This window comes from Pholis gunnellus (assembly GCF_910591455.1).
Source record: "Pholis gunnellus genome assembly, chromosome: 1".
NCBI lineage: Eukaryota > Metazoa > Chordata > Actinopteri > Perciformes > Pholidae > Pholis > Pholis gunnellus.
The window spans coordinates 1,364,817-1,379,063 of NC_136528.1; the positions used below are offsets into that span (position 1 = coordinate 1,364,817).

The 14,247-nt window shown below is 45.0% G+C and overlaps 1 protein-coding gene across 1 annotated transcript in view; it reads left to right on the forward strand.

Moving 5' to 3' along the window:
• The window catches only part of LOC306696645 (SH3 and multiple ankyrin repeat domains protein 2-like), a gene marked incomplete at its 3' end in the record, with an annotated part of 104,617 nt that overhangs the window by 12,235 nt on the left and 78,135 nt on the right, over positions 1-14,247 (forward strand). Inside the window, exons 5-8 of the mRNA XM_079160305.1 lie at positions 1,504-1,655; positions 2,171-2,338; positions 3,444-3,560; positions 5,920-5,997. Of these exons, the coding sequence (XP_079016431.1) occupies positions 1,504-1,655; positions 2,171-2,338; positions 3,444-3,560; positions 5,920-5,997 (515 nt within the window). The remainder of the gene's footprint in view (positions 1-1,503; positions 1,656-2,170; positions 2,339-3,443; positions 3,561-5,919; positions 5,998-14,247) is intronic.

Genomic DNA, 14,247 nt, shown 5'->3' on the forward strand with positions numbered 1-14,247 from the left:
TGAAGGAGAAGAATAATAAAGACCAACTCCTAATCGTCCTTTATGAAAAGCGTCCTGTTGGTACAAAACTGTTTTGGGATATCACAGATTCCTGAATATATTTCTTCACTCATCTAAAGCAGCCAGTAATTAAAAGCTAATTCAAATACTTTGCTGGTTTACCTGAATATTAAGGTTGACAATCATGTTAGTTTATGATGGTTTGATTAATATGTCTCAGGTGTCTCAGGTGCTCTGAACAGTGTTGAGTGGACACAGGTTGGCCATAAAAAAGTCAAACTGTTCTGTGGAGGCAAACGAAGGTGAAGCCGGGATGAGGAAACGTTATGAAGCAGAGAATGGAGGTTATCTTAATGGGCTGTGAGAGTTATTGTTCAATGAATGCTTCATTGCTGAGGACGAGAGGCGCCTCTCTCATATTGATTCCAGCTGTCCGGTAAAAAGCTCTTCATCGTGATGAACAAAATGAAATACAACCGCTCGTATCTGCACGCAGCCGGAGAAACCGAGGCTCATTTTCATCCCTCGTACTTCTGCAATGTGAGAAATTACTGCATTTGAAAAGTGCCAAAGCTACCGTGCAACAAATATTTAATTTCCTTTGGTAATTGTACAGACCTGTGGTGTTTGTCAGAAATCTAATGTGAGAAATAAAATCTTTATTTATGGAATTCATGGTGTCAAGTTTGGAAATTCAGCCGGACGAAGCGAACACGATAATAACGGACTTCTAGCTTCCACTGATAGAATCTGTCCCTTTGCTTTGTATAAATACTTCACTGTGATCATTTATTGTCTCGTAAAGGAATCATTTATTGATCGATCACAGTACATTCATATGTTCTCTGACACTCAAATATGAATCATGCTAACGGGAACACGGGTGTAGTTAAATAAAACTCTTGTACTCGTGTGCATGCATGTAAACATAGAAGTATATATTTTGAGGTCATTCTGCACTAAAGTTCTTAATAACATTTCTATTATCTATTCTATTTAATTCACAAAGATGTGTATATTATATATAGTTTAAGTATATATACATATTTATGTGTGTATATATATATATATATATATATACCAGAGATTTATCAAAAATGACAACAGAAGAATACATTTAAACATATAAAGCACAGAGCAATACATATAAAGTGTATAAGCAGTAATGTTAACACCAGTGCATTACACATCAACACTAAAGGTTGTGCGTGGTGTTTAAAACCCGACCAGGTGATGCTGATGACGTGCTGCACAGGGTTCATGTAACCGTACGGCGTGAACGTAATTACAGACTTAGAGAGCCGAGCTGTGTCGTCACAGCGTCAGTGTGAGTCCCCGGAGTCGTGTTCATGCTGCTGCTCCTCGAGCTCTTCAAGCGTTTCAGTCGTGTGTTTATGAGCTCGTGACTCTGGTTAGAAACAAACTAAATACTCTTATCTGCTGCGTCTCCTCATACAGTCAACATTCATAAGAAACATCTCTGTTGTCTCGTTTCCTCCACAGAGAGTCCGCTGACGTTCGCCGCTCACCTGGACGACGTGGTGGAGCTGATCAAGGTGCTGACGAGCGGAGGAGCTCACCTGGACTTCAGAGCCCGAGACGGCATGACCGCCCTCCACAAGGCCGCTCGCTCCAAGAACCACGCGGCGCTCATGGTACGGGAGCTTCACGACCCACGCTTACAGGAAATTCAAAGTCACGCAATCTTTTTTTTCAACATGAGCAGCATCACATCGTCATGCTGCTCATGTTGAAAACAGCAGCAGGAGGTGATGAAGAGGGGGATGCTTCATCAGTGAGGAGAGAGCTGAGACGAGCAGAATCAGTTCCATCTTTTAAATTCATCTGACAGGAAACGTCTTTAATTTAAATAATAGTTTCTTTATGTTTTATCTTCAGTTTTATCAGATTTAATATTTTAATCCGCTGTGCTTTGTCTTTTCACAGATTAAAGCGCTCAGTAACATTATTATTTACAAACGTATGAATATGTTATAATGTTCTTATAGCACGCTATGTTTATAGTTATAAGCCCTCATAAACATTTAGAATGATAACAATAGTCCTCCTCTCTGTATGTTTTTTGACCCCACACACACACACACACGCACGCACGCACGCACGCACGCACACACACACACACACACACACACACACACACACCCCTCAGACGCTGCTGGAGTTGGGAGCGTCTCCGGACTACAAGGACAGCCGCGGTCTGACTCCTCTGTACCACAGCGCGGTGGTGGGAGGAGACCCGGGCTGCTGCGAGCTCCTGCTGAACCAGCACGCCGCCGTGTGCTGCCAGGACGAGAACGGCTGGCACGAAGTCCACCAGGTGAACACACACACACACACACACACACACACACACACACACACACACACACACACACACACACACACACACTGGGAGCAGCTGGTATTGGGGGAAGCATTACTAAAGCACACACACACACAGTTGGCAGCTGTTACACCGTTGAAGGAGATAAAGTCGTTTAAGGACAGCCACCCTGCAGCAGTGACAAGCTATACGCATCTGTGTGTGTGTGTGTGTGTGTGTGTGTGTTCAGCTCTTTCTTCCCCCCCCCATCCATCCCGTGGACGCCTGCTGCTGGTTCACAGTTCAAGTTCATTCATAAAAACAGGTTTAATCCAGAGATGACATCGTTCTCAGAGGAATAAAACCCTCGATGAGCATTCATCCGTTATAAACCTCTCGTTGTGCTTCGTTCCCCCAAACCAGTTTGCCTTCCCATCATATCGTACTTTTTCAGCCTAATGTTGTGAAAATGCTCAGTTATGTAACATAACTCCATGTTGTTCCTCTGCTCGCTGTACGAGGAGACACTTCATTGTAACCTGCTGTGGATGAGAAGCAGCCAAACCGCTCCGTAATAAACGGAGTCGATGTGACGTTTCTTCCCTTTTGGTCTCTTCTGGAGCGAGCGGAAGAACGCTGATTGTAAAGCTCCTCTGAGGCAAATTAGTGAATTGTGATATTGGGCTATAAAAAAATAGAATTGAATGTAATTTGAAAAAGAATCGTCCGTCACCATAACCTCAAACATTACTACATGACGATGACGGAGGAGAATCTGGTCCATAAAAGCAATAACTTCCCACTCAGCCTCTTGTTTCTGACCATCTTTCATCTCTCTTGATGATTTCAATCATGCAACTTATTATGCTTGTGCATTTTTTTGGTGAGACGTTCCCTCTGCACACACACACTCATCTACTCCTCTATCCTCACATCTCCTGACGCCCGGGTTCAAACTGAGGGTAGCGCTGCTGCTCAGCTCCTCTGCAGCACACTGACATCTAGTGGTAGAGGCCCGTTACTGCAACCGCCGCCTAGAGCCCACGTCAAAGGCTGTGTTTGACTACTGTGTGTGTGTGTGTGTGTGTGTGTGTGTGTGTGTGTGTGTGTGTGTGTGCAGGCTTGTCGTCACGGCCATGTGCAGCACCTGGAGCATCTGCTGTTCTACGGAGCAGACATGAGCGCCCAGAACGCCTCTGGAAACACGGCTCTACACATCTGTGCCCTATACAACCAGGTGAGCACACACACACACACACACACACACACACACACACCACTACACTGGACTGACCTGGTGCTGTGTTTAAGATAGTTTAACCAGTTCTGTGGAGCAACACGTCATCACGTGTGAAACACAAAGAGGTGAAAGAACAACGTACACGTTATTATGGAGATTAAAACAGCAGCAAACTGTCTAAAATGCCAAAGACGTGTATTCGCTGAGATGTGAATCTGCTCCGGGATCAGCGGAGGATTCTCATCTGAAACGTTTCGATCGGCTTTCAGTTCGTCCGTCCTTTGAAATCTCAAGAACACCTCGGCGGGAATTTCTTCCAACTGTTCACAAACGTCCGATTGGACTCGAAGAAGAACTGGTTGATTCTGAATATCATGCTGGATATTAGTTTTATATTTTAGTTGTCAGTCATTGGGGACAGTAAACATGGAATCTCCACGTTCTTGAACGGTGCTTTGTGAGTCCACAGCACACGTTTGCTGGTCTTGCTGACGGTCACCACGGATCTCACGGAGCTTCACTCTTCTGCCGCCTCGTTGAGTCTGAGCTCTCTGATCTTTGTTCCTCTTCCTGCGGGACGAGTCCTGCGCTGTTCCTTGTCATGCTGTTCATCCTGCTCATGTGTTTGATGCTCGAGAGAATCACCGTCCGCCTCTGTTTTTCCATCTTAAATCTGTTTATCTACTCGTAGGACGAGTGGATGTATAGATCCTTTGTAGAAGCACCAACAAAGTCACCATCTCCTCCTGTTGGTTTGATCAAAGCTACAGAGACCAGCTCTGCAACAACGGGCTGAGAGCTGAAAGACACAGACAGGAAGTCCGTTTCATTTACTGACAATAACAACATAAAGAATACCTCGTAGCCTTGACCCTCAGCTGAATGTGCACTGAACAGATGAAGACCCTGAAGGCCTGCGAGTGAGCCCTGCAGCTGGAGGGTCAGAGGCCTCTAACCCGCGTCGGTGCAGCTTCTCCTCTGAGACCGTTTCACATCGTCGGCCTTGGAGCGTCGCCAGCTACAGAGAACTACGGCTCTGAGTCAAACACGAGAACCACGGGTGTATTTCAATCAGAGCCAGCATTTGGTTCCACTTAAGAAGGATAATTATTGCTGCGTCACTGAGGAATCACCTGCTTCTGTGTCCGTGTGTGGAGCCAGGGAAACGTGGTGATAGCTTCTCAGAGGATGATGCTTTTTATTAAACCGAACAAAGTTTTGCAGCGTTTTTCTGTTTTGTTTTGAAATGTTTCCCACGTGTTTCAAACTGCGACCACGACCCGGGATAAACGACGTTTCTCTGTCAGAGCGATCGAGAGGTCGGTTGAGTTGCATGGGAACGTGATTTTGTAGGAGACGTGGTCGTAATGAAACAAATACAGAATATCCTTCATCGTCTCATCATCTGAAGCTGTGAAGGCGATGAACCGGAGGGGGCTGATGTATCCTGGATCCCTCTCTCACGCTGTACTTCACTGCTCCTTGATAGATGGAGGACTGTAGAACGTCTGTATCTTCTCCATCAGTGATCCTCTGTGTGGCTGCTACATCCTGGACCTTTCCCTCTCCCTCTCTCTCCGCTCCACGCATTAGCTGTCATGCTCCGCTTCTCATTATCTTCCTGAAACGCGACACAAATGCCTCGGCTCCAGGCTCTGACGCGTGTCACACGTTTCCATTATAAACGTGGTTTATTTGGAGAGCGGAACGCGGCGGCGATGGCTGAGCTCCAGATGGAGACGAGTCCAACGAGTAAAAATAACGACGCTCGTGCACGTCTCTGAAATAAGATAATCGCAGAAAACATTTGTATTTGTGCAGATTGTGTTTCAGGATCTGTGTGAGGCGCTTTCTTTATTTTTAAACTCAAGTATTTATATTCGTGTGTGTGTGTGTGTGTGTGTGTGTGTGTGTGTGTGTGTGTGCACGGTACATGCGTGGTGGAGCACTTTGTGGGCGATTTGTGCAGTAGATTCAAACCCCTCAGCACTCTCCATCCCTCTGTTCTTCTCTCTCTCTCTCTCTCTCTCTCTCTCGCCCTCACTCCCTCTCTCTCTGTGAGTGGAGCAATAGATACACACTTAACAGCGGATGAAGCTGCGTTCCTGATGTAGGTAGTAGATGTTCTGTCCTTCCTCTCCCCCGTGTCGGTGGGATCTTTAGACGTTCCAACCGCACCGATCACTTCCTGCTCCTCTTGACTTCTTTTGCTTTTGGAGAATTCTGCCGATTGAAGCTCGTCGGCCTTTTTTCCCCCCAAACGAAGTAGGGTCACCTGAAGGATCTCAGCTGTTCTGACACGTTTTCTCAGCCCTTGTGTGTGTTTTCACGTGTTTCTCTCTCCTTCCTTCCTCAGGATAACTGTGCCAGAGTGCTGCTCGTTCGTGGAGCCGACAAAGAAGTGAAGAACTACAACAGCCAGAGTCCATTTCAGGTAGAGGCGAAACCAAAAAGCACTCTTCCTCCGCCGTGGTTTGCATGTTCGCGGTTATTGAAGATCTATTTCAGCGTCGGAAAAGAAAAGAGGAAACATAATTGGTGGCAGCACATTTTTCTTTCGTCTCATTTGTTACCATGGCAACAGTGTAAAATGGTCAAGGTCAGCAGCAACAAGGGGACCGATGTCTCTCTGGACAATGTGGGATTTGTTTCACGTTAACAGCGTTCAGAGTGCGAGCGTCGCGTCTGTCGTTTGGCAGCTCGTCCTTCAAGCGGATCTCTTCACACGTTTAAAATCCTCAACTTTGGGGAACTTTAGCTGCAGTTTAGAATTGTTCTAGATGTTTTCTTTATATCAGGGAGATCCTCTAGGAGGAGCAGCCTTTAGAGAATCTAGATGGTTTTTCACTGCAGCAAATTAAAGCAATCAATAAGACCGTAAAATCATCAATCTCTGATTTCAGACCCGTAGATCAGACGGTCTGAAGATGACGTAACAGTGTTGCGATTACGTTTGTGTTTAGTTGCGGATCTGTTTGCTTTTAACGCATCGCAAAAAAGTTTCAAATGAGTCGGAGGAAGTCCACGTAGACAGCTGTGTGAATCAAGTACTCGCCTAAACTTGCCTTTTCTAATTTCGTCTTCATTTGAAGCCGAACCGCGATGTTTTACACAAAACCCCATGAAGGACTTTTGTAGCGTTTTTTGGTTTTCAGTCGACGACGTTAAAACTGAATGTAATCCAGAAGACAATACGTTTCCTTGGTAATTGAGAGTGCGATTTAGTTGTATGTGAACGTGACAGGGCTGTAAATGTTCAGTCATTTAGCTGCTCGCCTTGGATCGGATCTATTCACACATTTAATACAAGGTGTCATCTGCAAAACAGCTGCTTTGGGGATTTTTGTAAAAGAGAGCATCTAAGAAGACTTTCATCTACTAAAGACAGGATTTGAAATTTGAAAATTTTCACAGAATTTCTGTTGCAAAGTACAGCAACAAATAATGCTATTATTATTATTATTATTATTATCATTTTCTCCTAAAGGTTACGTTAGCATACAACCTTTGTGATTCATGTTTTGTGGGAGCACGTTTTAGACGTTTCACAAATATGTTTGAAACGGTTCTGCAGGAGTTGGCAGAAGGAGCAGGACGCAGTACAACACCGTGTAAACGTAGAACTTTAAACACAACCAAGATGCTTCGTTGCGTTTTGTTTTGTTCTCCTCTAGTTTCATTTGAAGCTGAATCCTGATGTTTTCTACCAGAAGGAGTTCTCTGGCATTTTGGTGTTTTGTTTCGGTTTAAGTGTAAAAAGTATTCACGATGCAAAGAATGTTCAATAATTGTACAGTTTAGCAATGTTTCGACATGGGAGGACCGTGTAGCTGCCTCACCCTTTAGCTATTTAAAGATCACAACAGAGGAATAGTTTGATCAAGAAAACAAAGGTGCAGTATAGCATATGTAGCATAGCATCAAGAACGTCCACATATACACATCTAGGATGCTTTTTGCCACGATTGACTCATCCAGCTACGCCCGAGTTACGAAAGAACCTCATCCAGCAGGCGTTTGTTTCCCACGGGGTCCTCCACGTTCCTCTACTGCCACTCCACAGCGGAGCGCTTCATTGGTTTCACGAAGGGGAAGGGAGCCCGGGCAGAAGGGGAGGTCAGGGTGTTGGGTTCTGCAGCCGTGGCCTAGATTGAGCTCAGGTTTCAGTGTTACGTGATTCAGGATCAATACTCCTCTGTTGCATCATGGGAGCAGGACCTTTTTAGGAAACGATCATCCGGTGAGGTTGTTCTCTGAAACATCTCTAATAGATTTAAAGCAAGTCTACATTTCTACTGTTAAATAGCCCAGAGATGATGTTTAATGGTTCACATCCACTCTTTTCTGACCATGTTTGAGGTTTGACGTTCACGTGTGGGTTATTCATATTTCTGCATTCATGATCAGAACAGTATTCAGGTTTCTGCAGCATGTTCTTCTCAGCCTGACACCCAACAAATCTGTCATTCTGTCATCCATCAGTTTAAAAATAAGTCTGCAGAAAGCGTCCAACACGGAGAAATCTGTTGTAAAAGAGACTGAAACAGCAGATGTATTTCTACTGACAGTAGCCTCGACAGCAGAACAACCAGCAGCCACTAGACACGCTGTGGACTCTCTCTTGTTTTTCGAGTGGAGGAACTCGCTCCCTTGCTCTTACTATCTTTATCGCTGTTGCACTCTCCACCTACACATGGAGCCAGGAGCTGAATCCAACAAGTTTATGCCTGTTTTCTGATCGGCCCAGCGTTCTGGATTATGTAGGGAATCAGTAACTGAGGTAGGAGGAGATGAAGGAGAGAAGAAAGAGTGGTGCATCAAAAAACAAATTACTAATATAAGATGGATTTTTGGACACAACACGACCGGAAATGACTCAACCCAGTGATTCTCGAACATGTAATTCCAAAACCAAAGGCTTGAATCTGCGGCTCTAACACGCCTTTCACCAGATTTCACATCCTGGCTGCAGAGATTTGCTCCCATTCAACTCCACCAGCATCAGAGAGGGCCAACACTGGTGTTGATGTTATTCCAAAATCACGACAAATGTCCCATTGGACCAAAAACTCATTTGTCCGACAGCCCGTTACCCCGAAAACAAACGCCCGTTGCTCCGAAAATACACACTTTCCCTGCAAAGGAAGACAGAAGCACATGGCTAATTATTATGCAGAATGACATCATCGGACCGGCCCAATTCTTTCCCTACTGGCAAATGCATGATCCACCGCTCTGCCTCCTATTACTCGATGCTGTCGTTGGCTGGGTTGGTGAGGTTCAGGCACGAGGAGTGAGACCGGTCGGGTTCAGGGTGAGAACATCAGGGTAAGCCGACTGGTGGCAGAGAAGGTCCGATGACGTCATTCTGTAGAATAATTAGCCATGTGCTTCTGTTTGCTGAGCAGAGAGTTTGTTTTTGGGATAGCGATGGGTTGTTTTCAGACTACCGGGGCTTGTGGATGGGGTTTGGATCAGGGCTCTAAGCAGGCCGGTCTAGTTCTTCTTTATGGAGCTGGTTTTGTGCATTCCCTTTCCCTGACCAGGAAACACAGACCCAGACCGGCGAAGGAGAGGAGTCTCCACGTTGCTCTCACCATAAAGTGTTTTAGCCAGATTTAATTCGCTTTTTGGACGATTTGGGAGCTTTTTCTTTGAGAATCAAAGTTTATTCTACGGCTGAAAATGTTGGGACATCCAATGTCCACATACTTTTGGCTGTAGTGAGTATTTGAACCATTTCATTATGTATGGGCAGATTACGAGACAACGGACACAGACACATACTCTACAGTTGTTTATCCTCTTTTTGTTGTGTCTTTTTGACTCTTTGCAGTTGTTTTGCGTCTCTTTGTTGTCGTTACACTACATCTTTCTGTTTTTGTGTCACTTAGTTTGTGATTTGGTCTTTTTGGATTCCTTTGCAATTCTTTGTGGTTGCTTTGTGTTTCTTTGTAATTATATTGGTCTTTTTGCAATCATTTGCATCTCTTTGTGGTCATTTTGTGTCTCTTTGTGGTCGTTTTGTGTCTCTTTGTGGTTGTTTTGTGACTCTTTGTGGTCATTTTGTGTCTCTTTGTGGTTGTTTTGTGTCTCTTTGTGGTCATTTTGTGTCTCTTTGTGGTCATTTTGTGTCTCTTTGTGGTTGTTTTGTGTCTCTTTGTGGTCGTTTTGTGTCACTTGTTCAGTGCCCAGCAGGCCCGTTCAGTAATCCCTCCATGTTGGACATTTGCATTTGAAGTAGGTCATTACGTTTCCTCATTAAGAGGTTGCTAATGAGGAAACCCTTTTCATACATGTGTGTGTCTCTTTTATTTGTGTGTGCACGTTCATATTTTTTCACCGAGTCCAACAATCACTAAAGAGAGTGGGCACTCCGCCCGCTTGTTATCTTCGACCGAGCGAGCTGCTTGTGCAGCGGCATCATTAGGAGCCACATGAACTGCTGGAACAGTGCAAATGTTAATAAAAAGCGATTGCCACCGCTGAATGAGGCGGGCTGGCGTTGTGCTGCTGCGTGCGCTCTTAATTAGGCCACTGTGTGGGTGTGTGGCCATGCCATCAGATAATATCATGTGTCAGTTCAGTGTCTCACTGTGTGTCTGTGTGTGTGTGTGTGTGTGTAGCCTGATCACCATTGTTGCATTACAACAAAAGAAAAATAATTTGAGTATAGCTGAAAACTCCCATCGTCCTCTCTGAGCGCCCCGTTCTCTAGATAGAGGGCTTTTCAAAGAGATACAAATTAATTTTCTTTATTTAACATTCCCCCTCAACAATTGGTCACATCCTCTCCTCTTCCTCTCCTCTTCCTCTCCTCTTCTTTGTCCTTTTCTCTCCTCAAACAGCATCTTTGCTTCCCTCCAATCTAACCTCTTAGCTCCTCTAAGCTTTTCATCCTCTCTACCTAATTTCATCTCCAGGTTTCTTTATATATCTCTTCTGCACTTTCTCCTTTGCCGTTCTTCTAATCTTCCTCTCTGCGCTCCTCATTGTCTATATTGCACTTCTCTCCTCCCCCCTTCATACGCTGCCCTCTTTGCCCCCCACACATTCTCTCGTTCCTCCCGTCGCCTTTGGCGCCTGCGTCACGTCAGACGTGATTCCTCCCTCCGCTTCTCCATCTGCCTCATTATTATTCAGCGTTACATGCGGTGAATTGCAGCCGCCGGTGACATGTCATGTCGCACAATGTGCCAAAGTGTTCAAATCCAAACGTCAAACCGTTCCAGAGGCCCGAGTCATCTGGACGGTTTTGCTAAAGTGCAAAGCAGGCGTTATTCAGTGTATAAATAGTTCTATAAATGCTCACCGTCAACTTGAACCTGGTTCAGCTTAGACCCCCGATGAACAGTGACTCAGTGGGAATCAGGAGCTGCGACATCACCTGAGACTCACACGACATGACTCAGAGTTAATGGGAATACAACAACATGCAACTGTGGAGATGTTATGGAACTATTGTGTTTTATAGAATGTGTTCCATGTAAATGAAGCAGAAGGCTGACTGGCATCATCCGTCGCCATTAAAGCTGCACTCCTCAGTGTTTTTATGTCAGCAGTGGATCTAGTGGATCATAGCTTTGTCGTCTCACTGCTTTTATAAACCTTGAGTCCTGCAGGACGACCGGCTGTTTGCAGCATAAAAAGCTTTTGATGAATCCACTTTACATGAACAGCCAAACAGCTCGAGACCAGCTGATGAACATAGTGGAGCGTTTAGCAACTAAAACACCAGTAATACCAACTGAATATTAGACTTCAAGACTCCATGTAGCCTGTGTGTGTGTGTGTGTGTGTGTGTGTGTGTGTGTGTGTGTGTGTGTGTGTGTGTGTGTGTGTGTGTGTGTGTGTGTGTGTGTGTGTGTGTGTGTGTGTGTGTGTGTGTGTGTGTGTGTGTGTGTGTGTGTGTGCCTGTCGTTTATTTCTTGATAGATCCTCGTGAGCACAGCAGCAAACCAGCGTTTACTGTGTGAGCAGTCTGGCATTATTATGTGATAATTATCCTGGAATGACTGAAATTACCTGAACTTCAAAATATACCTGAGTGGAGTCACATGAGTCAACCGTGCTCCGTTCCTGAACCTGATGAAGTGGATTTGTTGCCTAAACGTAGACGCCGTTAGAGGGGAACGTAGAGTCTTATTCTGAAGCTCAGGACGGCTGACTCAGCGTTAGACGAGTGTGAACGTCTACTTTACCCTGAACACTGAACACTTGCAATAATACCTTTGCTCTCTTGGAAACATTCATGTCATTTATTGGAGTACTATACTTGACTTGTTGTGGCTCCAATAAATGCACCAAACGGAGTCCGAGGACGCGATGCGAGAGAATGTAAAGGTAGCTCTTAAAGTTTAAACTTTATTTTAAATACTTGCATCTCCTGCCTCAGCGGTGACCACTGGGTCTTTTGTCCTTCATTGATTGTTGATTGATTTTCCGTCTCATGCGTCGCTTCTGTTATACACAAACCATTTGTCTCCATGACTACCAGGGGAGAAGAGGAGAAGAATGGATGTGGGGGCGGTGACGGTGGTGATGCCAGTAGTGGTGGTGAAGGTGGGCGGTGGAATGATGATGATGAGGGTTAAATCGGGACTGTGCTTCTCGTTGCTCATCAGTTACCTGGTTTCCTCATCAATTCTAGTGAACTTCAGCTTCCTTCCAGCTCCATGAGCTGATCGGGTTGTTTGAGTTCCTCCGTGAGGTCAACGTGTCAACAGACATCAAGAGGTTCAAGCTGGATTTGGATTATTAAAGGTTATGTGTAACTTCTGTTTCAACCAGAAGAAGTGGATGTATTCACGGGGACGTCGCCCTTCAGTTTGTGAACTTTTTAAGCCCTCGGTTCAGCAGTTTGTCCGTCGCCATTTTTGTTTTTGGTCTTTGCCATCCTGGTTTTTGTCTGTCGCCATCTTGTTTTTTTTTGCAACCAGAAGTGACACGAGAGGAGGGACAAAAACACAGACAACGGCCAGACCGGACAACGCCGTGGTAGAGACCTGTCCATCACTGTGTAGCCCCGCCCCTAAAGCGTCCCCTGCTTTATGGTCTGTTTGACTCTAAATGGACCATCATTTACTAAATGAACATCATGCTGTATTGAAGAAGACTTGAAACTAGAGATTGAGACCATAAACTCATGTTTACAATGTTTACTGAGGTAATAAATCAAGAGAGAAGTAGAGTCATTTTCTCATAGACTTCTATACAACCAGAGGAGTCGCCCCCTGGTGGACATTAGAGAGAATGCAGCTTTAACACGTGAAGCATCGACTTCACGTTTCAGAACAAGAAGTTGCTTCCTGGTTTCACCAACATTTGTGCTTTAGTGTGACGCAGGTCCTGAAACTACAGTTGATTGTAACCCAGACGTCTAAGAAAAATAAGCCTGACCTACTTGACATCTCTGACCTTTGAATCCCCGGTTCAGAACCTTTTAGAAAAAGTAAAGTAACATCAACAGGATAGGCTTTCATTGTGTTCCAAAAGTCTGCTGTTTTATTGCATCAAAAAGCCTTCAGTGTATTATAAATGCTGTTATAATATGATACGGTGTCGAACACATAAATGGTGAACAAGATATTCAGAGTGCTGCAAACCGCTTTACCGCTCGCTTCAAGCATCTTACAAATACATTTAGTTCTGCATCAGTCGGTTTTCAGGCCACAGTGGAAACGACGGCTTCATCCGTCACTCTGTCACTTCTTCCTGACGCGTTCCTTCCATCACATCCACCGATCCTGCACCGGGATCAGGGTTCCTGTGGGAGAGCGGCTGTCACAGATTCGTCACACGGTGGTGGCGTTTGCACTGTGGGAGATCCAGCCGGCGTCGCCTCCTCCTCCTCCTCCTCCGTCCCCCTCCCAGGAAAGCATCACATTTGCTGCCGCGAAGAAGAAGCATGATTACATGTAACGACTCACAGTTCAGCCCCGAAGGAAAGCTGGAATATAATATAGTATATTAATGCAGCGTGTTGAAGAGGATCCGTACTGGTGGGAACCGTCTATGTTTGAGGCTCCCGAGTGCTTTTCTCTCAGAAGTGATTTTATTTATATGAAGAACAGGTCGACTGCAGAGGGAGGGAGCAGAGATCTACTACTCAAGCCAACTCCGCTTTAATAATGCACCTTTTCTATCTCTTCCTCCTGAATATGTGTTCTCCAGGAATCAGAGCAGGCTTATGTAACGCTGCTGGGTTTCCCTTGAGGTGTGTGTGTGTGTGTGTGTGTGTGTGTGTGTGTGTGTGTGTGTGTGTGTGTGTGGAAGATGAACCCGGCTATTTTTACACCTGAGGTGTACTGTAAACCCTGTAACAGGAACAACTGTAAGCAGCAACATGTCAACAGGCAGCTTGATGTGGGTCACCGACCGGGTAACAACCTCTGCAGCCGGCTCAGCATGACATCACTCTACTGCCCCCTGGTGGACACTCAGGGAACACACTGCTGCGTGTGATGAGGCCAGTTGTTCAGGATTTCAGACGTAAAATTGCTTTAATTTGTTCAGAAGAAGACAAATAGTTCAGGGATTTTATATGTAAGACAGTCAGCCACCAACTAATATTCAGATTTCATGATATCTGTAACCATAAATACCATGAAACATGAAGATTATTGCTTTCAAACACATTTATTTGAAAATGTAATTAAATATTAGTTTGATAAATGCATCACTT